Below are 22,995 nucleotides of genomic sequence, written 5' to 3' on the forward strand. Positions count from 1 at the left end.
TTTGACAAACGTTGATCGTGTTCCTTCCATTGGGATCTTGACTACCTACTCTGACTATTTCCGAATGCTCTGTTGATGTTGTGCTATTTAAATTTCGAATTTTTTTCTGTGTGATTTTTTTATACAAACAACCATCAGAGGAACTTTTTAACTCACGACAATAAAAAGCACCACGATTAAATATCTTTTACAATTTTTGTGGGGGGATAAATTTTGGGGGATTCGTCATTTTATTTTTCTCTTGTAAAACACGTGTTTTAAATACGGTATAGTGTGGGGGGGGGGGTCATGTTGTGTTTTTACGACGTATGGGATGAATAACGTAGGATGGGGTGGTCCCCCTCCTGGGGACATCAATTTCTGTACACTTGTTTTATAATTAACACTTTACACAAAACCAGCTTTATAATTCTCGAATTTACTTTTTACTAGTCACTTTGTTTCTTTTCGAGATTTGTTCTTCATTGTTCTTTATTTTTATTTCAATGGTTCGTCTCGATTCGACCCAACGTAACGTTACGAACGCTCAGATTGCACGTCTTTCGAATTTACATTATGATCGTATCCCGCGACAAACGGCACGTGTTTTTGTTTTTCGAAATTTTGTAAATCTGGAGAAAATTGAAGTTTGTCGCGCTCCACTTGAACTCGACTCAAGCTGCGTTTTTCTTTTATTATGTATTTAACACCGCTCTAATAGTGAGGGGTTGGGGAATTATCGTAATATTAATAATGAAAGGACTAGTTGACCATAGGAACCATTTATGATTTTCTGCTAGGCCTTAACGTCACCAAAAGGCTTCGAGGGGAATTCGGGCGAGGCGTTTTTCCAAAAGTATTTTTGAGGGTTGGGGAGGTTCGATTGAAGGGTAATTATTTACAAACGGACTATCGCTTAGTCCGTCAGAAGCGGCAATTCTGAAACGTTTATCTTCACACTGTTAAGTTTTCGGGTGTCGATTTGTCAAGTCGCGATTCCGAATTGTCCTGTTTGTAGTGCGTTTTTAAATGGATTTCGAGTTCGGTGGAGGAGACGCATATTTTGTTGCACACGTTGCAAGCGATCTTCCAACCCCAGTTGGGCCCGATGCTGGTCGGGGGATGCTGGATCAGGCCGATGGACGTTGGCGTGTGACGCTGACTGATGGGACTACTTCGCTCTCCGGCGCGGGGCGAAGAGGTCCTCTTGGAGTCGTGGCCTTGCAAACGGTAGTCGCCGTTGTTGGTTTTGGACGAATCCGGCGTCGAAGAAGCCGAAGTCCGATGGGGCCCTTCCAAGTTGTTGTTATTGTTGTTGTTCCCGTTGTTGGGGAGTGGTCGATGGCCGGACATCATTTGGTTCATGACGTGTTGCTGGTGCATGGACATGGGGATCCCGCCTCCCCCGTTGCTAATTCCCGCCGCCGTCTGTATGACCGAGATCTCGTTCATTTTCGGAGGCGTTATCCCGTTCAGATAGGCCGGGTTGAAATACTGAAAGTACAAATCTGGTCGATGGTGGACCAAATCTCCGGGTTTGGAGCCCGGTGGCATGGGTAAAGGAGGTAGTTCCAAAGACATTCGTCGACCGCGCCGGGAAGAGCCGTTGCTCCACATGTGGGTGCCCATGTGCACCTTCAAATTGCCCTTGGTAGTGAAAGCCCGTCCGCAAATTGAACATTTGAAGGGCTTGTCACCCGTGTGCGTTCTCATGTGAATTTGCAGGGCGCTCCCGCTCGAGAAGGGCTTATTGCAGACGTGACACATGTGCTTGGGCATCCCGGGCGGTCTCTTGGCCACGGGACTGGGAGCCGAGCTGCCGTGGTGCGGGGTATGGTGACTGTTGGTGTGGTGGTGGTGGTGATGGTGGTGGGCTTGCTGCCTTTTCAAGTTCTCCAGTTCTTTCAGGGTGTTGGCGATGCTGTCATTTTGCGAGTCCTCGTGGTTGACGCTGCCCCGCGAGTCGGTCGAGGTGGGAGTCGGGGGCGTGGTGGTGGTGGTGAAGAGTTGTGAAGGCAAGTCTCGGATTTTGTGAGTCAGCATGTGCTGCTTCATGTTTCCTTTGGTCGAGAATCCTCTTTCGCAGACGTGACACTTGAAAGGGCGCTCTTTGGTATGACTTCGATAATGAATCTCGAGCGCGCTATTGCAGGCGAACGTCTTGAAACAGATTTGGCAAGTAGTGTTGGATCGGCCAGGTGTCGGCGGGAAGGGGAGGCCGCCCAGGGGAGACGGGAACATTCGCGGGGAAACGAGCATTTCGTTGGGAGTGGCGTGTCCGCTCAAAACCGAAGCTCTGGGCGTCAAATCGAGCGCCCCGCTCTCGGATCTGTTGGATGAGAGGACGTTCGAGGGAGATACCATTGACGACATCGATACGGAGAGCGGCGATACTGATTTCGCCACTCCCGGTGTCAACCTCTCGTCCGTCGAGCCTTCGGAAGCCGCCCTACTCGTCGCCGGGGACGAGGAGTACGCGGACGATTGAGCCGGAGATTTTGACCTGGTCGAAAGTTCTAACGGGTGGTTTCTGCCCGCGAACGACGAGGGGTCGTCGTATCTCTGGTATCCGCTTACCGGAAGAGCGATTCCGAACGGCCCGAACGGTAACGGTTGAGGTATGGCCGTGTTGATGGTCTTGACGTGATTCTCCAGCGCCGCCAACGATGTCGTGAAGGTCGAATGCCGCATCGAAGTCGGTAAGCTTTTCTCGAAACCTGGCGAAAGAGTTCTCAGTGGCGATTCTCGAGCCGCGTTCGAAGCCGTCGAGATCGAGGGCATCGAGACCACGATGGGAGGCGAAAGCAGCTCTTCTTTGATCGGGGTGAGTGGCGGAGGACTGGCGCTTCTGTTTGTCGGTGCCGGCGATGGCGTGTTCGGAGATCTTTCATCTAATTCTTCTTCCCTTTTGGAAGAACCTTCGTCTTTGGGCGAGGCTTCGATCGAGCCCGCCCCTTCTTTGATGACGCTGTCGGGACTTCGAGATACTGGCGACTGGTTGATCGTCGAAGCCGGGGAGCAGCTTTTGCGTCGGTTGGACTCGGGCAGCGCCAAATGCATCATGGGCGGCGGCGGCGACATGAGTATTCCCGCTTGACTGTTGTGACCTTGGGATGCCCCCATTGACCGAGAGAAAGACGGTTGTAGGATGGGCATCGAGGGGATTTTCGCGTCTCCCCCTCTGCTCAATAGATTGACTTGCGCACCCGTATGCATTCTTATGTGTTGCTGTAGGACTAGAGAATTGGTGAACTGTTTGTGGCATACGGGGCACTGGTGCAGAACGCGAAGAGGCGGTTTGACGCGATGCACGCCCATGTGCGTTTTGAGATTTCCTTTGGTTGTGAACGCCCGGCCACAGATTTTGCATTTGAATGGTCTCTCGCCCGTGTGCGTGCGATAGTGCATTTGCAAGGCGCTCTTGCAACTCAAAACACGATGACAGATAATGCATTGATTGGGATCGCTCAATTTGTGTTCGATATTGTCTACTAATTGCTGTAGTTTGGACGTTTCGGAAGTTTTGGTGATTTCCATGAGCGTTTCCCAATTGCTGTCGACACTGCCCGGTTTCGGTAAGAGGTCTTGATAGAGGGCTGGGTTGCTTACCGCCCCTTGCTCGCCTCCGTCCGGGGCCTGAGTCGTGTTTGTCGTCGAATTGATGTTAGCCGTGGTCGACAGCGAGCCGAAATTGAAGGGTGACATAGTGAGGGCGCCCGTGAAAGGCGAGCTTTGCAGAAAGGATGGAAACGTGGGTCCGGACGAATGCATGAAAGGGGAGTAAGTCGACATTCGGTTGGGGTTGTAGTAGGGTTCGGCCGAGACGGACCTTTTGATTTCGTCTTCTCGTGGGATTTCGTCGTCATCATCATCGTCGTCGATCATGTCGTCATTGAAGCCTCGCGGATCCAAACCGGAGGAAGCCATCGAGTCCTGGTCGATATCTCGTTCTAACTTGACATTCGTCTCCGTGTCATCCATGACGGATCCGTCCACCGAAGTGTCGGAAGCTGCAGTCAGATTGGAAACATCGTTTAGTGAGACGCTCCTTGATCGATCGAGCAGCGTCGGATCGCACTGTACCGTTATTTCGGTCGGTGACTCGTTTCGAGTCGGTCTGACGGACAAATCCTCGGCAAGTTGGGGCGTCGAAGAGCGATCGGGTTCCGAGATGTTACCCGAAACGTTGATGGAGTTAGAGGCGTTACTGCAATTGGAATTGGTCGAACCCATCATCATCATCATGTTGCTGGCCGACGGCGAACCAGGTCCTACTGAGGAAGCGTTCGGCGGTTCGAGAGGTGGATGGAGAGCGTCCAAGTGTTCCGGAACCGGGTTGGGGTTCATCTTTACATGCGGATACTTGGCCTTGTGCCTTTGGAAATGGACTTTCAAATTGCCCTTTGTCGAGAATCTGTTTCCGCAGACATTGCACTTGAAAGGACGCTCGCCCGTGTGCGACCGCAAGTGAATCTGCAGCGCGCTGTCGCTTCCGAAGACTTTGCCGCAAAACTTGCAGCGGTGCCTAAATAGGGCTTCTTCTTTGCCGTCTTCACTCTTTTTCTTCAAGCGCAACGAATCGCAGCCTCCGAGGCCGTTGATGCCGTTCAATAAGAAAGATCCGCCCGACATGGTATTTTGTAAAGCTTGTTCGGTGTGTCTTTGTAGAAGCTCCAGCGTATTCGGTTCTTGAGGCGGTGGAGGAGGTAACGCGAGGGGCTGAAGCGGTGACGTTTGAAGCAGCCTGGGGCTGTCTTCGCTTTCCTTTTTATTGGACAGGGTCACGTTAGAATGGGCCGAGGTCGTCGGTGCCATCGACGAATCTTTTTCAGTCGGCGCGTTCGCGATGGTAGATGACGTAGGTAACGCGTTGACCAGAATGTTCTTGTGAATCGACAGGGAACTGGCGGTTTGCGGTAACGTCGTAGTGAGGGAAGTAGACGCGCCGTCAATACTTTGAGGCGGAGTCAGGGCCGCTGTGCCAGTCAGGGCCGCGGCGATGGGTGGTAGAACGGTCGACAGCACAGGCGCCATAAGGGCGGCCGTCGGCGGCGGACCCGCGTTACCGAGTATGTGAGCGTGAAGTTGCTGAATGATTTGCAATTGCAACAGTTGTTGTTGTTGAAGAGTGTAGAGAGCCGATTGCAGCGCTCCGAGTTCGGTCGCCCTGGTGTTGTGTCCGTGTTGCGCCACAGCGACGCGAGTGTTCTGCAGGGCTTCCAGGGCCACGTGCGTGTCCGGCAAGAGCGAGTAATGAGGTTGAGGTAGGTTTGATGAAACGGACACGCTGGCCGTGACCAGAGTCTTTTTGGAAGTCGAAGTGTTGTCACCGACACCACCGCGAGAAAGGTTCAACGCCGTCTCTTGACGCGTCCCGGGCGACGTCTCGCGATCGGCGTCCGAGGCGGATTTGCGCCGCTTCTCCGCCTGGCCGGCCATTCTCTCGTCGACGAAGCGGTACGACGCGTTGTCGCGAGCGGAGGCCGCGGGGATCTTCTCGTCGATGGGCTCCAGCTCGCTAGCGTAATTGGGGTCCTGGAAACGGTCGGTTGCCACCACCAGAACCAGTCTCTTGCGCGTGCAGAGTTTCTTGTGAAGCAGGAAATCGGACAACTCCAGGAACTCGGCTCGACATTTACCGCAAATGTGCTCGTCGTCCGTCAAGATGTCGCCACTGGCGGCAGCGTCCTCGCAGTCGTCGTCGTAGTCGTATTCTTCCGCATTTCGAGTTTGGAAACAATGTCCGCCTGCGTGAAAGAAATAGGAAAGCATTAGCTACAAACTGTTTTTTTTTCTTCTTTCAATCAATTTTCAATAGAAAAAAAAATGAAATATTATCTTCATTTACCAGTAGTTATAAGTACCGTAAAAACCATAAGTATGTCAACTAAAAGTAACAAACACAGCACCCCACACGAGGAGAAAGCAGCTAGCCAAAAGTCTTGTGTACAGTTTTTATTGGTTAGACGCTTTAGCGCCCACTGCCGTCGGAAGGGGAAAATTCTGAAATTGTCTTCCCCCCATTCCGTAAAAAGTTCAGTAAAAATGCTCGTCCAATGATTGTTGTACACAACACTGCGTTAGCGTGTTTAAAGGCTAAGTACATTTTCCTTGTATCGGATGCTGTGTTTGTTGAGCCTAGGAAAAATTATCACCGAAGGAATTTTCAGAGCTATTGCGCAATCTAGTTGTAGTTCTCAGCACAGAGCCCTCAAGCGTCTAAATATACCTACTCAGTTCAGGTGTAAGTCCAAGTCGGAGCTTAGCGATAATTTCAGTGTCAAAAAAGGTACCGTCATCAAATTATCATTTAAACAATAGATAGTCTCATACATATAGTTAATATGTTACTTATGCAGTAGTATATAATATATCTTTACTATCTATTCGTGTGGCTTGTGTTCGTTGCCCTAGTAACGCGTATAGGTCGGCCATGACACTTAGAAGCCCATGGGGGTCACGTGATTATTTCGCGGGATCTTGTGGCGTTTTGCCTCATGATCTCTGACCTGAAAGTAATGTCACCAATATTGCTAATATGATTCGCTTGAACTCCGTATCTTTGCTGATTTTTTAAAAGAAATTTCGAATAAAAATGGTTCATGGTGAAATACGTAAATTATTTATTTTCTAAGGAAAAATATGCTTTAAATATAAATATCCTTAGTCAGTGAATTTTTTTTAAATTAGGTGGGAAATTATAGCCCATTGAAAACTGCCTCGTGCCTGCAAAGGTATTATGTCTTTATTGTTACTCGTAGAAAAGTATTATAAACTTCTGATAAATGTAATTTCTCTCACAATGGCTTTTCCATTTTGTGATTATGAAGGAAATATGGCCCGGATTTATATATATATATATATATATATACATATATACATATATATATATATATATACATATATATATATATATATATATTTGTTAAAAATTCGTAGCGCGCATCGTATAATATGGTATTTTTATGTTCTCAGCGGGATTTGGGTGTAGGGGTCTCTGCGGCCAAAGGGAACATCTATCTGAAAGGGATTTGGGGCGGTCTGGCCTCTTCGGACGCTCGCTGTTGCTCTACGAGTCTCTGGGGCTCTTCGTCGATGGAGTCTCACCCAAGCTGAGACCATTTTTATCGCCGGGCTATTACCGGGTTTGTTCGGGGCCCGCTCGTGGCCATCTCTGGCTATGATTATGGCGTTACTCACTGCGCGTTTTCCAAAACTTTTCGCCCTTCGCTACCCCTACACCGGAATCCGGAGCGAGTAATTACTAAAGTTTATAGGAAGGGATTCGGTAAGGCCGCTTTCCCGCGTGTCCTCTCGCCTAAGGGGTTCTCTTCCCGGCAGACGTCCATATCGGCTCGCTCCTTCCCCATAAACATCTTTATTTTCTCCATTGGCATATTGCCTAATCCGACCCACCCGCCTGCGGAAGCAAATATGACGGACACCCCGCTCACCAGGAGGGGTACAGAAAGCTGTAAAAATAACGCGATTTTCTCTCGCGAGGATGTTTTATTCGAGGGATTATTCCGATAGTCATTTCTTCCGTATATTGTATTGACGTGTTACGCACCAATTGGTCAAGTTTCGCGGGGATATTATCAACCCGAAATTCTGCCAAGCGTTGTCTGGGTTTAACCAAGAACCAATTTACGTAAGGAAGAACCTTTTTATTTTATTTTATTTTGTAAGACTCAGAAGGCGTCATCTAGTGAGCGAAATGGGAATTATTAATAATGAAAATTTTCATAAATACAATATTTATATTTACTTCTTAATATACTTTTGGAAAATGCTTTAACGAATTTTTATAATGAACTGAGTTCTTTAATTATTAACATAAGTCTATAATGTTGTTCCATATGTTTGTCACTTTGAAGAATATTTTACTGGGAGTTAGTAACGAAGTGACGTAATCACAAAAAGAAAATCTAACCCTAGCGAGGCGCTGTCAAAGGCTACGTGTGATGCGTTAGCAAGCGGACGCAAAATGGCGACGATGTCCGTAATGCAGTCTGTCTCGTGAATAGCTCTCAGTAAAAATTGTGCGTAAGAAGAATAGAAAGTGTCACACTTATGTCACAATATTATAAACTTATGGTTTTACTAAGGAATTGTTGTGTGATAACGGCATCTTAGACTTATACTATGTGGCTAGAAAATATTTAATTTAAAGCAAGTGTCGGCTGGACGTAAAGAAACTCTTTTTTCAACAGATGTCGCTAGCGTCGAAATCAAAACAAGATACTAAAGCTACATATTGACCCAAAGTGCGGGATATAAAAGTAGCCTTCGCGTTGATTGGCTCGTTTTTAAATTTGACAATAGCTTAAATTATAGTAATTTTTAACAATATATTTTATATGGCATAAATAATTTAGGTTAAAGTACACTAATTAGAGCATAAGTTGTCTAATTATAGTAATCTACATTCTACATAAAATTACATTGTAAATTAAAAACTACGAAGATGGAACCCGAATTAGGGTGGGGTTTCGGTATTACAGCATATCATCGAAGCTATAAGCTACAGTCCTTGGTTCTTTGGTTCTTGGTTTAACAGTGCTCTAGCTGAAAATAGCCTTTGCGATTCGAGACTTTTTAATAGGGATTGGTCATTTTTAACAAGACTAGAAGAGTTGGTCACACTTTAAAATTTTAAAATCATCCCCAAATTATTTCTGTCATCTAGAGATTGTTAAATTTACTCAAGATTAGTAAAACAGCAAAGCTGCACGTAAAATGTTTTTCTCAAACGATATCTAAAATTGTTTTGGCCTTGTTCCAACTCGCTCTTAACGATTTGCCTCGATCGTTACTCTATGTAGTTTCAACATATAACGATCGATCGTTGTCGCTAACGAATAAGTCATAATAAAACCCCAACAGAATAAATCGTTCCATTAACGTTGCACATAAATTTGTAAAATAGTATTTCGTTCCTTGATTTTATTCATAAGCTTAGAATTACGTTTGACATAAGTTTGCCCGTTCAATATCTACCGCATATTATAAATTTTTATTGACAGCCATTTTTAGAGTGACCGCACATTTTTTATGGTCTTTAAAACTAAGGAGTCTTTTCATCTACGTCATTGTAAGCGCGTGCATTTAGCTATTAAAACTTTTTCCTACTGATATAATGAAATTGTACTTAATTATATTCTTATGCTTTTAACAAGAACGAATAGAAGTTACTAATAACTATGTTACGATAACATGGTCCAAGTGCTGCCAAGATCTTATACTTCTCAAAATGGAAACGCCCTAAAAATCTGTCTGTATCGCGAGATATTTTGGCCTGCTCGGATTGAAAATTAGAAAATGGGAAGATAATTTTTCAATTTGAATTTATAGTTTATAATTATAAAAATAATAATATTAACAATTTATTATAATAATAATTTGTAATGTATTGACTCTATTTTCTACGACGATATGAAAATGTAGACACTAGAAGGCATTAGTCAATTCCCTCAGTTTGAGTTCTTGACAGGAAATAAATGCAATTTTAAACCACGAAATTAACCCGTTGTTTTGCAAACAACGAGCATGATCAATTCATTTGACGTCCAGTTTCGCCGAGAGAGTCCGAAGAAAATAAATACGTAGAGAGATATAAAATAACTTTTCCGCGAAGGAAGTAATATCGGAATAGGCTTAACTGGATCGGGAGCTGTTATATATATATAGAACTGTACGGTAGTGAGCTCAGGGTAGGGCGCAATTTGAAAAATGACCGCTCGGAACCGGCCATCCTTCGTAAAGGTTTCTGGCCATGGTCACCGATTTCTCTATAGCCACGGATGGAAAAGGCGAGCTATTGCGTAACGGACGGGGGTTGGAAGGGAAAAAAGGAACCTTTTTCGCGCCCCCCCCCCCCTGTTTCCTCGGCTATTTTTCCCACTATGAAATTATATCTCCCAGTAGAGCCGGAGTATACTTGCCAGTCTCCCATGGTCTCCCATCCGATTACGGCTGTCCCTTCAGCATCGCTCGACGGCGAAAGCGATAGAGGGATGGCCATCCTACCACCTCCGCGTCACTGAAAAGCAAAAGCGTTTCGCGGCTTTATGTATTCCTATATGAAATTATATCTCTCGGAAACCCCTCCTGTTTGGAACTGGGTCGTTGGTCCCTACGTCGATAGCCGTATCGCGTCTTGGGTTGGAGGGAGATACTAGGGTAACGCGGGACCAGCGACCCCGCGGTTGGGTATAGTTAAGGAAGCAATCTCGCTGATGGATAAGTGACCCTCGAAGGCCGACACACAGAACACATACTCTCCTTTACTCTATTCATACGCGATTTGACTGGGTGCGCGTCTCTTTTACCACCCATATTTCCTCGGTACGTCTCCCCCGCGTTCAAAGACGCTTTTTCTTCCCGTACGAAACGGGGCTCGAGACGTTTACGCACGGGGGACATTGAGAACTATGGGTTGAGGGGAAAAAAAATATATATAGGCTTTTATAGTGGCCAAATGGAAAGATTGAACGCGAGTGGGGCGCTCGCCCACGCTATTTCGTCGGTGGAGGGTGGGCGTTTCGCTCTATCCTCCATCATTCTATCACACTTTGATTCGTCGGTTACAAATATTAGATCTCGATGTATCGGGGGGTCTACGAAACATTCGGGGTTTTCGAGGCAATATCTATACCTCTTAGCGTTTTATTCAATTACCCGTACGGAAAAAGGGGATAACCCTCATCTCTGTGTCTCTCTACTCTTCTGGCAAGTTGGGGCACCCGTTTTTGACTTCTGTGTCGTTGGTGTATAGGGATTTAATATTGGAAAGAGAGAAGTTTTTGGCCTTTTAAATCGTCCACTGGTCTATTTTGATAAATCGGTCACTTTATAAAAGGAAACGCGTAGGCTACTCTCCCTCTCAAGGACCGGGTGGGTTACCCCCTCCTCTTGGGCTTCCGATGATCTTTTCTACGAAATACCAAAGAGAGGGGCGAAAACGTTTTATTCTACCAAAGCTTTTATCTGATTGATCGATATCCGAAAGATCGATTCCGTTATATTTCTTTTATTAAACTTTGTGTTTAAAAATTTCAGGGAACGTGATTGATAAAATTAAGAGTTTATTTCAATGTAGAAAATCCCGGTCAAAATAAACAAGTTTCAATAACCGCACCACCATCTATCGGATTTAAAATTAACTATGAGGATGGTATTTGTTACAACAAAAGGACGCCTAAAATGACGTCAAAATATTATTCTACGCATGCGTTCGATGTTATGGAAACTAGTTTATTATGTTTTTTGTCTGTGGAAAATTTTTTTGCTTACTATTTATAAAAAAATATTTATCGATAAATTATTTTGATTTTATATTAGGGAAATTTTTATATATAGCCTTAATGAGTTTGTGTTTTTATAGAAAATAGAAATTAGACCTTTTTATTTTTTATTTATTTTATTTAATCAAATAGAAGATAAATCTTACCGTTATGAAATCATAATTATAAATTACAATCATGAAAATTATTAATAATACATAGAAAGTAAATTATCCTATATAATAAACCGATATATCGATCTTTTTAGAAATATTAAATAATATTATGTTAATTATTTATAATAGGAGTGAAATGTAATAAATCTTATACTATATAAATTATACTAATACTTCTAAATTACGTGAAAAGGTAGACAAGTCCATAATATAACAATATTATCATAATTATAATATAATAATAATAATAATAATAATAATAATAATAATAATAATAATAATAATAATAATAATAATAATAATAATAATAATAATAATAATAATAATAATAATAATCAGCTACGCTAATACCCAAGGCACCACCTTAGGCCTAAGTCATCGAGTGACTTTTAAAGGCATAAACAATGCGTAGGAGGGTGGTGGCAAGCCCTTCATGCCACGCGAGTCAACAGCCCCCTACACGTACTATAATTTAATAATAAATTTTAAAAGCAAATAAATTATTTATAATAAATCTGTCTTATCTAAATATAAATTATAATTATTTAAATTATATTACATAGGATAAATATACTTCTATATTATATTAGTAGAAACGTAATTTTATGAGAAAAAGGTCAAATAAATTATTTATAATAAATCTGTCTTATCTAATTATAAATTATAATTACTTAAATTATATTACATAGGATAAATATACTTCTATATTATATTAGCAGAAACGTATTTTTATGAGAAAAAGGTCAAATAAATTATTTATAATAAATCTGTCTTATCTAATTATAAATTATAATTATGTAAATTATATTACATAGGATAAATATACTTCTGTATTATATTAGCAGAAACGTAATTTTATGAGAAAAAGGTAAAATTATATCTAGTCTATACACTTTAAAGGTACTTCACTAAAACAGTAAAAGCAACGGAAGGCAAAATTGCGTATCGTCCTACAGTTGCGGCAACAATAGTAATTTTCATTAAATCCCAGCGTAAGAGAATTTTTACCTGGCTATCATCTGACTCGTTTTCATCTCGTATTTGGCGAGTTAAGCGCCCAATAATGGCCAAAGTGAGTGGGTTCTATTCCTCCGAGGCTCCAACACGAGCAATTACTCCCCAAGCGCTGTCTCTTCCCCCTCTTCCGTTGGCCCCCCGCCACGCATTCCCCATTTAGGCAAAGGCGCCCCCTATATCCGCATCATCCGCCTAAAAGGAGAGAGAGAGTGGTCTCCCTCCGCCGGACTAAAGAGTCCCTATGATCCGGAGAAATCAGAGTCTAAAGAGAGAGCGGTCTCGTCTCCATCCGCCAGACTGAAGAGTCCCTATGATCCGGAGAAATCAGAGCCGTATCCCTCCGCTGGTCTCGGCACATCGTGTTAATGGGCATTTTCGCGAGTAAACTTTTAAGTTGTTTTGGGGCGAGCCGTTTGGCTCGATTAACTTCTCGGCTCGATTCCGTGTCGGAGAAATGGCTCGAGCTCGATTTGGGAAGATACGCGCTCTTTTCCCCAATCGACGCTCCTAATTGCCTTCAGCCACGGAAGAAAAAATGCTAAGCTTCTTTTTTTATTTGCACCATAACCCAAAGTGTACATTTCCATTCCGCAGTATTTTCCATGGGATATGTTCATTACAGACCATTTTCATTATGCCACCTAGGAGCAACAAACACAAGGAGAACGCGGCTAGCCTTTAAACACGCTAACGCAGTGTTGTGTACAAATTTCATTGGACGAGCCTTTACGCTGAGCGTTTTACGGAAAGGGGGAAGACAATTTTTGAATTTTCCCCTTCCGACGGCAGCAGGCGCTAAAGCGTCTAAGCAATGAAAATTGTACGCGAGAAAATGCACGACTTTTGACGGGTTGCGTTCTCCTTGTGTGGGGTTCTGTGTTTGTTGCTCCTAGATGCATGCAGGGCTTGCCACCACCCTCCTACGCATTGTAACCCGGCCACCTGAATTAAAGGCTTCAAAAGTCGCTTGATGACTTAGGCCTAAGGTGGTGCCTTGGGTATTAGCCTAGCTGATTATTATTATTATTATTATTATACTTGGCATATTACGGAAATATACAATCGCAACTTACTGACTTTTCACAGATATCAGTTTGCTATCTCGAGAATTTTGGTTTGATTTATAATTATATGTATGTTGGTTTTAATATTGTGTGTTAGGTTTTACCATAAGTCTATAATATTATTCCATATGTTTGTCACTTTGGGGAATATTTTACTGAAAGCTAGTAACGGAGTGACGCCATCACAAGAAGAAAATCTCCCCCTAGCGAGGCGCTGTCAAAGGCTACGTGTGACGCGTTAGCAAGAGGACGCAAAACGGCGACGAAGCCCGTAATGCAGTCTGACTTGTGAAATGCTCAAAGTAAAACCTTTGCATGTGAAGAATAGGAAGCGTCACACTTATGTAACAATATTATAAACTTATGGTTTTACTAAGGAATTGTTGTGTGATAACGGCATCTTAGACTTATACTATGTGGCTAGAAAATATTTAATTTAAAGCAAGTGTCGGCTGGACGTAAAGAAACTCTTTTTTCAACAGATGTCGCTAGCGTCGAAATCAAAACAAGATACTAAAGCTACATATTGACCCAAAGTGCGGGATATAAAAGTAGCCTTCGCGTTGATTGGCTCGTTTTTAAATTTGACAATAGCTAAAATTATAGTAATTTTTAACAATATATTTTATATGGCATAAATAATTTAGGTTAAAGTACACTAATTAGAGCATAAGTTGTCCAATTATAGTAATCTACATTCTACAATGGTTCTCGGGCGATGTTATCGTTTCGCTATTATAAATTTTAGCTTCCTGTGCCATTAATAGATGGCACCACGCTCTCCAGAAGTCGTTTTTCGAAGAATCGTATAAATTAATTGCCATCTCTAATAACAAGGGCCTTATCATAATACAGGGGGCAATGATAGAGCCGACACATGCTTTAAGAAATATTGGCATCAACTCAAAAATTCTAAAGTCCTATGTATTTTCTGATCAAAAATATTGCTTTATCTGTAAAATATATTAAGGTATCATAATAACTAGACTGAAATTAAGCTTTAAAATTTTGATATCTAATTTTAAAATCAACTTAAGATACCCTACACAAAATTCAGACGCCTTATTTTCTAATCATCAATCCAATAATTTAATTTTAATTTTAATATTTTATTTAATTGTTTATTTTTAAAGCCGATCCAAAGCGTGGTGTTTATTTCAAAATATAATTTTGGAAAATACTGTAACGAAAAAGTTACATCTAAAATAAGTAATTTTTAATACTTAATAATGATTAAAATGGCATTATATATAAAGTAAAACCAATAAAATGATATGTATGAAATGTAATTAATATCCTATAACAAAATATAACTAAAACTAATTTATTTATTATAAATAATTTATTTATTAATAATTATAAGTAATATTTCCAATTCCTTTCAAGAGATGGCAATCTAGTCGTAATATCAAGATGGAGGCTGAAAAGAGGCGGGGCGTCGGTATAACAACATACCACTGTCTCGAGTTATAAGATGCGGTTTCAAGTGGTTCTTTTTTAATTCTTGTTATCACATATTATTTGGACTAACTGACGCGCTTATAAAAATGTAATTTTATATACCAGTAAACAAAGCTTCAATTTCCTCGAGCCAAAACCTAAAGCCCGTTGCGTAAATCCGTTAAACCCTTCATAAAAAGTTCCATTAATCATTTTATATCAACGTAAGAAAAAAGGATAAATATAATTTCGGTAGATACCGCTAGGTGTCTTTCGCCTTTAAAGAAACCTGGAAAATTTCTCGAAGCTCGCTAAGTCTTATATAACTCCTGCCGGGACGAGAAAAAAATCCGGGTTTCGTAAGAAATTGGTGAAGCAATCAATTTTTGCGATATAAAAAGCGGGCGGACTAGTGACGGTAGGTTCCAGGTTAAAAGCAGCTCCAAATAATATAAGACCCCGGTGCGGTGGAACCCGCGAAGAAGATGAAGGAAAAACATAAAAAGTGAGAAGAAATCCTCAGGATTCCATCCTGCGACGTGTTTTCATATAATCTTCCCACCGGTGATTTTGAAAAGACAAAAAATCTACGCTCTCCGGTCAAACTAGAAGATCTTCCCCTCGCGTGTTCCTCTTCGCCCCTTCTGGGAATAAACCGGACTTCACAGTAGACGTCAACGTATACGTACGATTCCCACCGTTGTAAAAGCCAGGATTGATCCTACCCGGGTTACAGCGCTTATTTGATCAAAGTAGCGAGGAAGCGTTACCAAAGGGTACCAAACGCGATTTCGCTATTTCAGTTTTAAGCTGTCATTCGCCGTGGAAGAATTTTTCTCGCTAGTCCTCGGGTGTCCGACGTTTCAGGGGTGTCGAGAGGTCACGACGGTGGCACCCTACGTGGGTGCAATCAGATACGGTAGCAAAGAGGGGAATCGGGGGGGGGGGGGTGAGGACGATGCGCGAGATTAACTTCCGGCCTCAATTTGGGCGCTGACAAAGGTAACAGAATTATTTGATCTCGCCGACTTTTGACCCGCTGCCCAACCCTGAGTCAGCTTTGTCTCGCGGTGAAGTTTCGCCTTCCCAACATCCTTCACACGCTTGGCAGTGCAGTCCCATAGTGGGAGATATTTTCGTAACCTGCCATCCGCGAGGAAACGTAGTCCGTGTCCAGTTAAAGTCATATAAGTGTCAAAGTAAACTCCTTATTTCTGACCCCCCTTCTGGTCGGGTCGACTTGCAGCGATGAGATAGTGTATCTCACTGTCTCGTCTCAAATATATATATATATATATATATATATATATATATATATATATATATATATATGAAAGGAAAAGCTTAAGCTTGTTGGTTTATATTGGAGACGTCAAACACCATATTAAATTATATGCTCTCCTCCTACTACGTCAGCACCATCTTCCGACAGAAATCCAGACTTTTATTTATTTTTATATCTTCGTCTCACTGGACTGTCCAACATTGGTTTTTCGACGGAAATAATCTCTTGGGACTTTATTTTCGAGATATTTTTATCACATTTTTGGAGTGCGGTATAAAGTTGTTAACATGATTATGGTAAATTAAAGTATTTAGGAAAATAATATTTTAATTTATAAGTTTACCATGGAACGAAATTTTAACATTTATAATAATTTTGATAAATCAAAACATTGCAAAATTAAGAGAAAACGTCACATTCTTAGATCAAATCAATGCAGTGATTTATTCAAAATTAATGTAATAAAAGTGCCATAATTGCGTTAAAAAATTGTAACTTAAAGGGCCACACCGGCGTTTGAATTTGACCGGTTTCACGCGCTAGTTTCAAGTACCGGATTGGTCATTTTTGCTAACACGTGTTAAATTCGGGCCGAATTTTTAAAAATTCGGTGTAGCTCCTTAATTATACATTATAAATAATTCCGTGGAAAATAATTATTCACGGTGATTTCTGAGGTCGCAACATATATTAGAAATTCTTACCTAAATGCATTTATAATGCCCAATTTCGTTGCGAGTCCAAGTCAGTGTCGGTAAGAAAATCACCATTAAACCATAAGGAAGGTCAAATTTCATTTTAACAACGGCACGTGACGCCAGCTCGGTTGCCCGTTCCATTTAACACGTGGCACCAAGCGTGCGTCGCGTCCCGTTTTAAATAGAAGCGAGAAAGCACCCGAATTATGTGTAGCGCCAACTACAACAAGAGTCTTGCTTATTCTAAATGTTTAACTTTATAAATTTTATATTGTTAATCCATTTTGCCTGAATTCTTTCACTAAAGCGTAAACCGCCAATTTTCTACTTTCCGTCGATGAAAGAACGGCTGTCGGAACGCGAAATAATAATTCGTGAAATTCATACGAGATGACGCCACGGTCTCAATAAACAGGATTTTTGGGGCTGGAGAAAAGCAATTTGGCGTAAATCAAATTCGTTGTCGCAGTTGTTTCTCGTCGCAAATCAGAGTTGACGTTAATCGCGAAGCGGGGGTCACATCGGAATGCTCTCTTTTCAAAAAGTGCCGGACATTGGACATTCATGGCGCCCTCGCTCTAGGCTACCGGAATTTTTGGGAGCGGTCAAGCCGCTATTATCAAGTTCCCCGCACTGCCTTTTTTATTCAACTTGATTGACATTTATTTGTTTCCCGTTAGCCTTCTTATATTGTCCGAATACGGTTGTTCCATCTTATAAAATTTAACGAAACTTCTCTTTTAAACCGTATCTATTTTATGCCCCTGCGCCCGCGTGCTTACCCGTAATACGATTGAGCACTGCGGGGGAAACACGTCTACAGGAGTTTGATCTATTTTCGCCCTTTTTTTGTTATAATGCTAAATTTATTAAAGTTACAGAAAACTCATGACTATTTAAAAGGGAAATTTTAATATAATAGTATTAACATAATAATTACAAAGCCCTACTTACGGTAGTACAAACACCTACATAACGCCTTTTGTAAATAGGTTAATACTATTATATTAAAATTACTTTTTAAATCATCAAGGATTTTTTGTAACTTAAATAAATTTTGCATTATTATAGAACCATGACAAGAATCACCCTCTCAATTTTATGTTATTGTTTAAAATAATTTAATCCCGCGTAAAACATTTCAGAGCTTGAGTAATACCATAAGCGTATAATTTTTTAGCCGAAGTAGTTACTTATGAGCAATTTAAAATATAATTACGCTTCATACATGCAATCACTATGAGCAAAGATAACGAAATTAGGCTTAAGAATGTATTCTGAATTAAACCAAAATAACTGGTTATTCTAGTATTGACTATCAGTGAAAAATTTAACATAAGCGAGACAATGACATACTTATGTGAACTATAACTATGAACTTATGGCAGTACTTACGACTACTAACTTGAAAGTGCTGTTTCAACATTCTCTGTCATAGTCATTAGCTATGAAATGCACAATCGACCTGAAAGCGATTTTTCGTACTTAGAGATATTTTGGTACATATTATCGCTTTACCGCGTACGTAACTATCTCCCTCTTACGGCGCGCATATTAAATACATTATCCTAAACGAGAACACGCCCAACATATCTAAAATGCCACGCAATGTTACCCGTGGTTAAAACGACGAAGCGAAATTTTCCAAAATTGAATATTATCAGTTTAGGCTAGATAGATAGATATATGATGGAACGGCAAACGTACCTATTTATAAAAGAGCAAGACGGGGAAGGCGGCTGTACGGGGGACGGATGACGGAGGGGAGAGGGTGGAATGCGGAGGTACACACCCGCTCTCGAACGGGCAGGAGGCGGTTAGGTGGGAGTTCTCGCGCACGCTCATAACTAGCGATATTCCATAAGCTTCATCTCTGACAGTGTTTGCGTTGGCGTATAAACGAACCACCCATTTGCTAGGAACTCGAGAAGTGTTTGCGCCGCGTCAACATTACGTAGGAACCCCCCTCTCTCCCCCCGCGATAGGCTTAAACCTTTTTCTCTCCGCGTGGCGCGCATAACGGCAGAAAAATGTCGTTTGGTGGCCTATCATCCGTGTTTGCCTTTACCCCCGCCGAGAGCAGCCATATCTCTTCTTGCTGGTCGTCTCCGACAGCTTTTCAACCTTTGATTACACGCATTAACTCGGCGGTGTCTCTTCGGTCATTCCTACGAGGGATTGGTCCTTTTATAGATTATTTTTGCCTACCCTCCCAACTTCTTGGCTTTGTTTGCTCAACATAATAGGGCCGAAAATGACAGATTTTTTATATACACGTATATATATATATATATATATATATATATATATATATATATATATATATATATATAGGTTATCGGTAATAGGATATGTAACATAATTACTCATAAGTATGCCTCTGTATAATATTTCCATTGAAAAAAATTCAATGAGACCTTGTTTCACGCGGAACATACATTGAGCGGAGCCAAAAATGCAAAAATGCTTATTGAAAAGGTTACCATGGAAATTAAATCATGTGATCGCGAGGCACGAGCTAAACTTGACATGGGCAAAGCCAGAAACGCGCGAGGAATTCTCACTAACTTTCGTTTCCCATCAGTAAAGTTGATGACGCATATTTCGTCACGGAGTTGTAAGTGACGTAATTTACGTCATATCCCGTGAACAAGGTTTCATTAGGGAAAATGCTTTTATGGCATAATTCTGAGTGATTATGTTACATAGGGTAATAGTTAGTGTAGGGAGCTGTTGGCTAACGTGGCATGAAGGGCTTGTCATCACCCTCCTACGCATTATAACCCGGCCTCCTGATTTAAAAGGCTTTAAAAATCGCTAGATGACTTGGGCCTAAGGTGGGGTATTAGGTTTAAGCTTAGCTGATTAGTATGGTAAAGATTTTTAAATTATTTGAGCGGAATAGCTTAGGGTCTTATACAACTTTCCAAAATAAGTCATCGAAGAACATTTCAAGAATATCCAAAAAATTTCGATAGGACTTTCAATTCTTAAAATTTAAAATAAAAATATCCCTTACCAAAATGATAAATTAAAAGTTAAAAAGAACCACCTATGGACTGCATTGTAAAGGATGATAAAATTCGGCTTTCCGTTGCTATGCAACTCGTTTTGAAATTTTTAATATTTAGGCTTAGTTTCTCTATTCGGCGTTATAGTCGCGAGCCAGATTTCCCGCACGGTACTGACGAGTCAAAAATAGGACGAAGCCGGTCTACCGTTGGAATTTCTGGCTATTTTATTTAAATTAATTTTTCACGCGAAGATCTATTTGGTCCGAGTTTCGCGTTTTTTGTTTGCTCGAAGACCTATCGGTACGAGCTAATAGTTTTTAAATTTCTTCAAATTTGTTTAAGGTTCTACTTATTCGCCAATTTTATCATCCTGATAAATTAAAACACTTCCAGTTTGAATATTATTGATTAAATGGGAATAAAGTTAGATAATTTAATTTCGGTTCCAAAATTTCGGTCAAAACCGAATTTGTATCCGCCTAATTTTGGATATATTTGGTATTCAAATTCGATCCACAATTTAGAACATGTTTTTTATTTGCATGGCACTTACATATTAAGATCTAACGTAACAAATATATTATAATGAAACATGGAGATTTAAGTCATCGGGATTTCGTTTATTAATCTTGAAGAAATAACCTTGGTATAAAAACCGGTACTGACTTGAAATATTTGGTTTATAATATAATCTCTTATTTTTAGAATATATCGTGGTTAGTCCCAGCCCCACAAAAAGGTAAAAATGTGGGGAGGGTTTGAACGGAGGGCTGCTTCGCTGTAATGACAGGCTGGTGCGGACTTTATATAATAGTGTGTGTTAGTGAAAGAGAACGGGGGAAGGCAAGGGGGAAGGAAAGGACGTCATGGAGCGCCCTCTACTCTGTCAACACGCCCTGTCACGCCCCTCATCCTACTTTGTAATTATTATATCCGACAGCGCCACACAGCGCCGCCTTCCGCGAGTACTATCGGGAGGGTCGAACACTTCCTTGCGTAACAGATAGGAAAAATATTTATGGTAGCTTTTAATCAAATGGTATTTTTCGTTAATGCGAATAGGCGATAGCATAAATTGCAAGGTATACAGGGTAAAATGTTTTAGGTGGTTCTAAAATTGCTTTAAAGTATTTATACTTTTTTAATTTGTTAAAAGTTGCAATGAGCTTTAGTTTTCCAATGGCAAACGAAAATGTTTTTGACCTCTCCATTTAAAAAAAGCATGGGATTTTCTCGGTTACCCAAATTTTGTTAAAATGTATAACCAAAATTGATCAATTTTAGCCAAACTCCTTGATCAATTTTACCCAAAATAGGTCAAATTCATCTTTTTGGGTAAGTTTTGAAAGTTTAATTTCTTAAAATATTTTAAAAAATCCGCAAAAATCCCATGCTTTTTTAAATGGAGATTTTTCGTTTTGAGAGCACAAAATCATTTTCGGTTGCCATGGAAAACTAAAGCCCATTGCAACTTTTCCCTTTGGCAATTTTCATACTACCATAAGGTCTACCTAACCCCCGAGTTTCAACAAAATCGGTGATAACCACCTCGGGTAGTCTCCTTGTAAGTGATTATCTTCAGATTTCTGAAAATGGCGGACAGTTCGCAGTTGGAAGCGCTATAGCAGACTAAATATTACAATTAGATTCTGTTCTGGCGACGTGGTTCACGAGAAAAATGTGTAACTTTGTTGACATAGGCAGAAAATAAACCGAACGGGCTTAAAATTGTGGGCTGAGATATGGGCGGTGCAGCTCGCCTCTTGAATATGGCCAGAAGGATCTTGTCTTTCGGTTTGGGGAGCTATTTATACCGCGGAGTCCCCCGCTTCAGCGTGCCATACTTTGCCTGATATTTATACTCAAATTGGGGCTTATTTTGAAAGATTGCCCCCATACCAAGGTGCATTCGTGGTGCCACTACGATAACACTACAAATCAAAGCCCAATCGTTCCGCTCATTTCGGGAGGATATTTGTATCCAAGATACTTTCAAATAAACCTTGCTTATTTTGGTATAAAAAGGTTATAAAGTACAAAATGTTTTTGGAAAATTAGGAATCTTAAGTTTCCGTTTCCAATTGCCCTTTTACGTGTGTTCGTAATAAATTAAAATTTTCATTTAAAACAACTATAAGCCAGCCGGCCACCTGAATTAATGGCTTTAAAAGTCGCTTGATGACTTAGGTTACTTGCGTATTAGCTTAGTTTAGCCTAGCTGATGTTTTAATAATTACAGTGTACTGCTTAGCAGAATCATCACCCGTTAAAATGCCACACCGGCGTGTGAATTTTCACAAGATTCTAATCCTGAAATTTGGCTAGAAAAATCCAAGAAACATGATTGGGGCGTCGAAAAGGTTTGAAAACAATGACGTCTCGATCGACAGAGAACTGGAACATGTTATCGAAAATTCAAACGCAAAACATTTGCTCTTTGCGGTAGAACACGCTAATATGGTTAATCGCGAGTGATAGGCAGATCGGTTTGAAGCCCTCGAAAACAGTAAATAGAAAGCAACAAAATCGATCGGAGGAGATTCGAACACTCAAATATCACATTAAAGGTAGCCTCGAGCACTCTTTCGTACCATTATCTGTCCACAACAGTAATCGCACCATTATCTGTCCTCAACAGTAATCGTACCATTATCTGACCTCAACAGTAATCGTACCATTATCTGTCCTCAACAGTAATCGCACCATTATCTGTCCTCAATAGTAATCGTATCATTATCTGTCCTCAACAGTTCAAGTAAATAATTGCGTCAACAAATTAAGTACAAAGCCACATACTCAACCGAATACGTAAGTAACACTGACTGAATCAAAATAAATACCTAAGTTATTGACTAACTATTCTAGAAGCACTAGTACTTTTTTCTACGGTGTATTCATCCGTCCGAACATCTAGATGATTTACGACCAAAGCTTATAGCTCTGAAAAACGAATTGATAAAGCCAGACTGCTAACGATCAAAATAGGAACTTTAAAACATTAGTCCAAATTAATCCGAAGAGAGTATATAGAGTTCGA

The 22,995-nt window shown here is 41.1% G+C and overlaps 1 protein-coding gene across 2 annotated transcripts in view; it reads right to left on the reverse strand.

The window, feature by feature from the left end:
* Positions 1 to 540: 540 nt before the first annotated feature.
* LOC149944046 (sal-like protein 1) overlaps positions 541 to 22,995 on the reverse strand; it is a 146,407-nt gene continuing 123,952 nt past the window's right edge. For both annotated transcript variants that reach the window (XM_090174692.1, XM_090174693.1), the window contains one exon: positions 541 to 5,726. In XM_090174692.1, coding sequence (XP_090030818.1) covers positions 934 to 5,726 — 4,793 coding nt within the window. In that variant the 3' untranslated portion in view covers positions 541 to 933. The remainder of the gene's footprint in view (positions 5,727 to 22,995) is intronic.

Source organism: Leiobunum rupestre, chromosome 5 (genome assembly GCF_980474605.1).
Source record: "Leiobunum rupestre chromosome 5, qqLeiRupe1.1.hap1, whole genome shotgun sequence".
NCBI classification, from domain to species: Eukaryota; Metazoa; Arthropoda; class Arachnida; order Opiliones; family Sclerosomatidae; genus Leiobunum; species Leiobunum rupestre.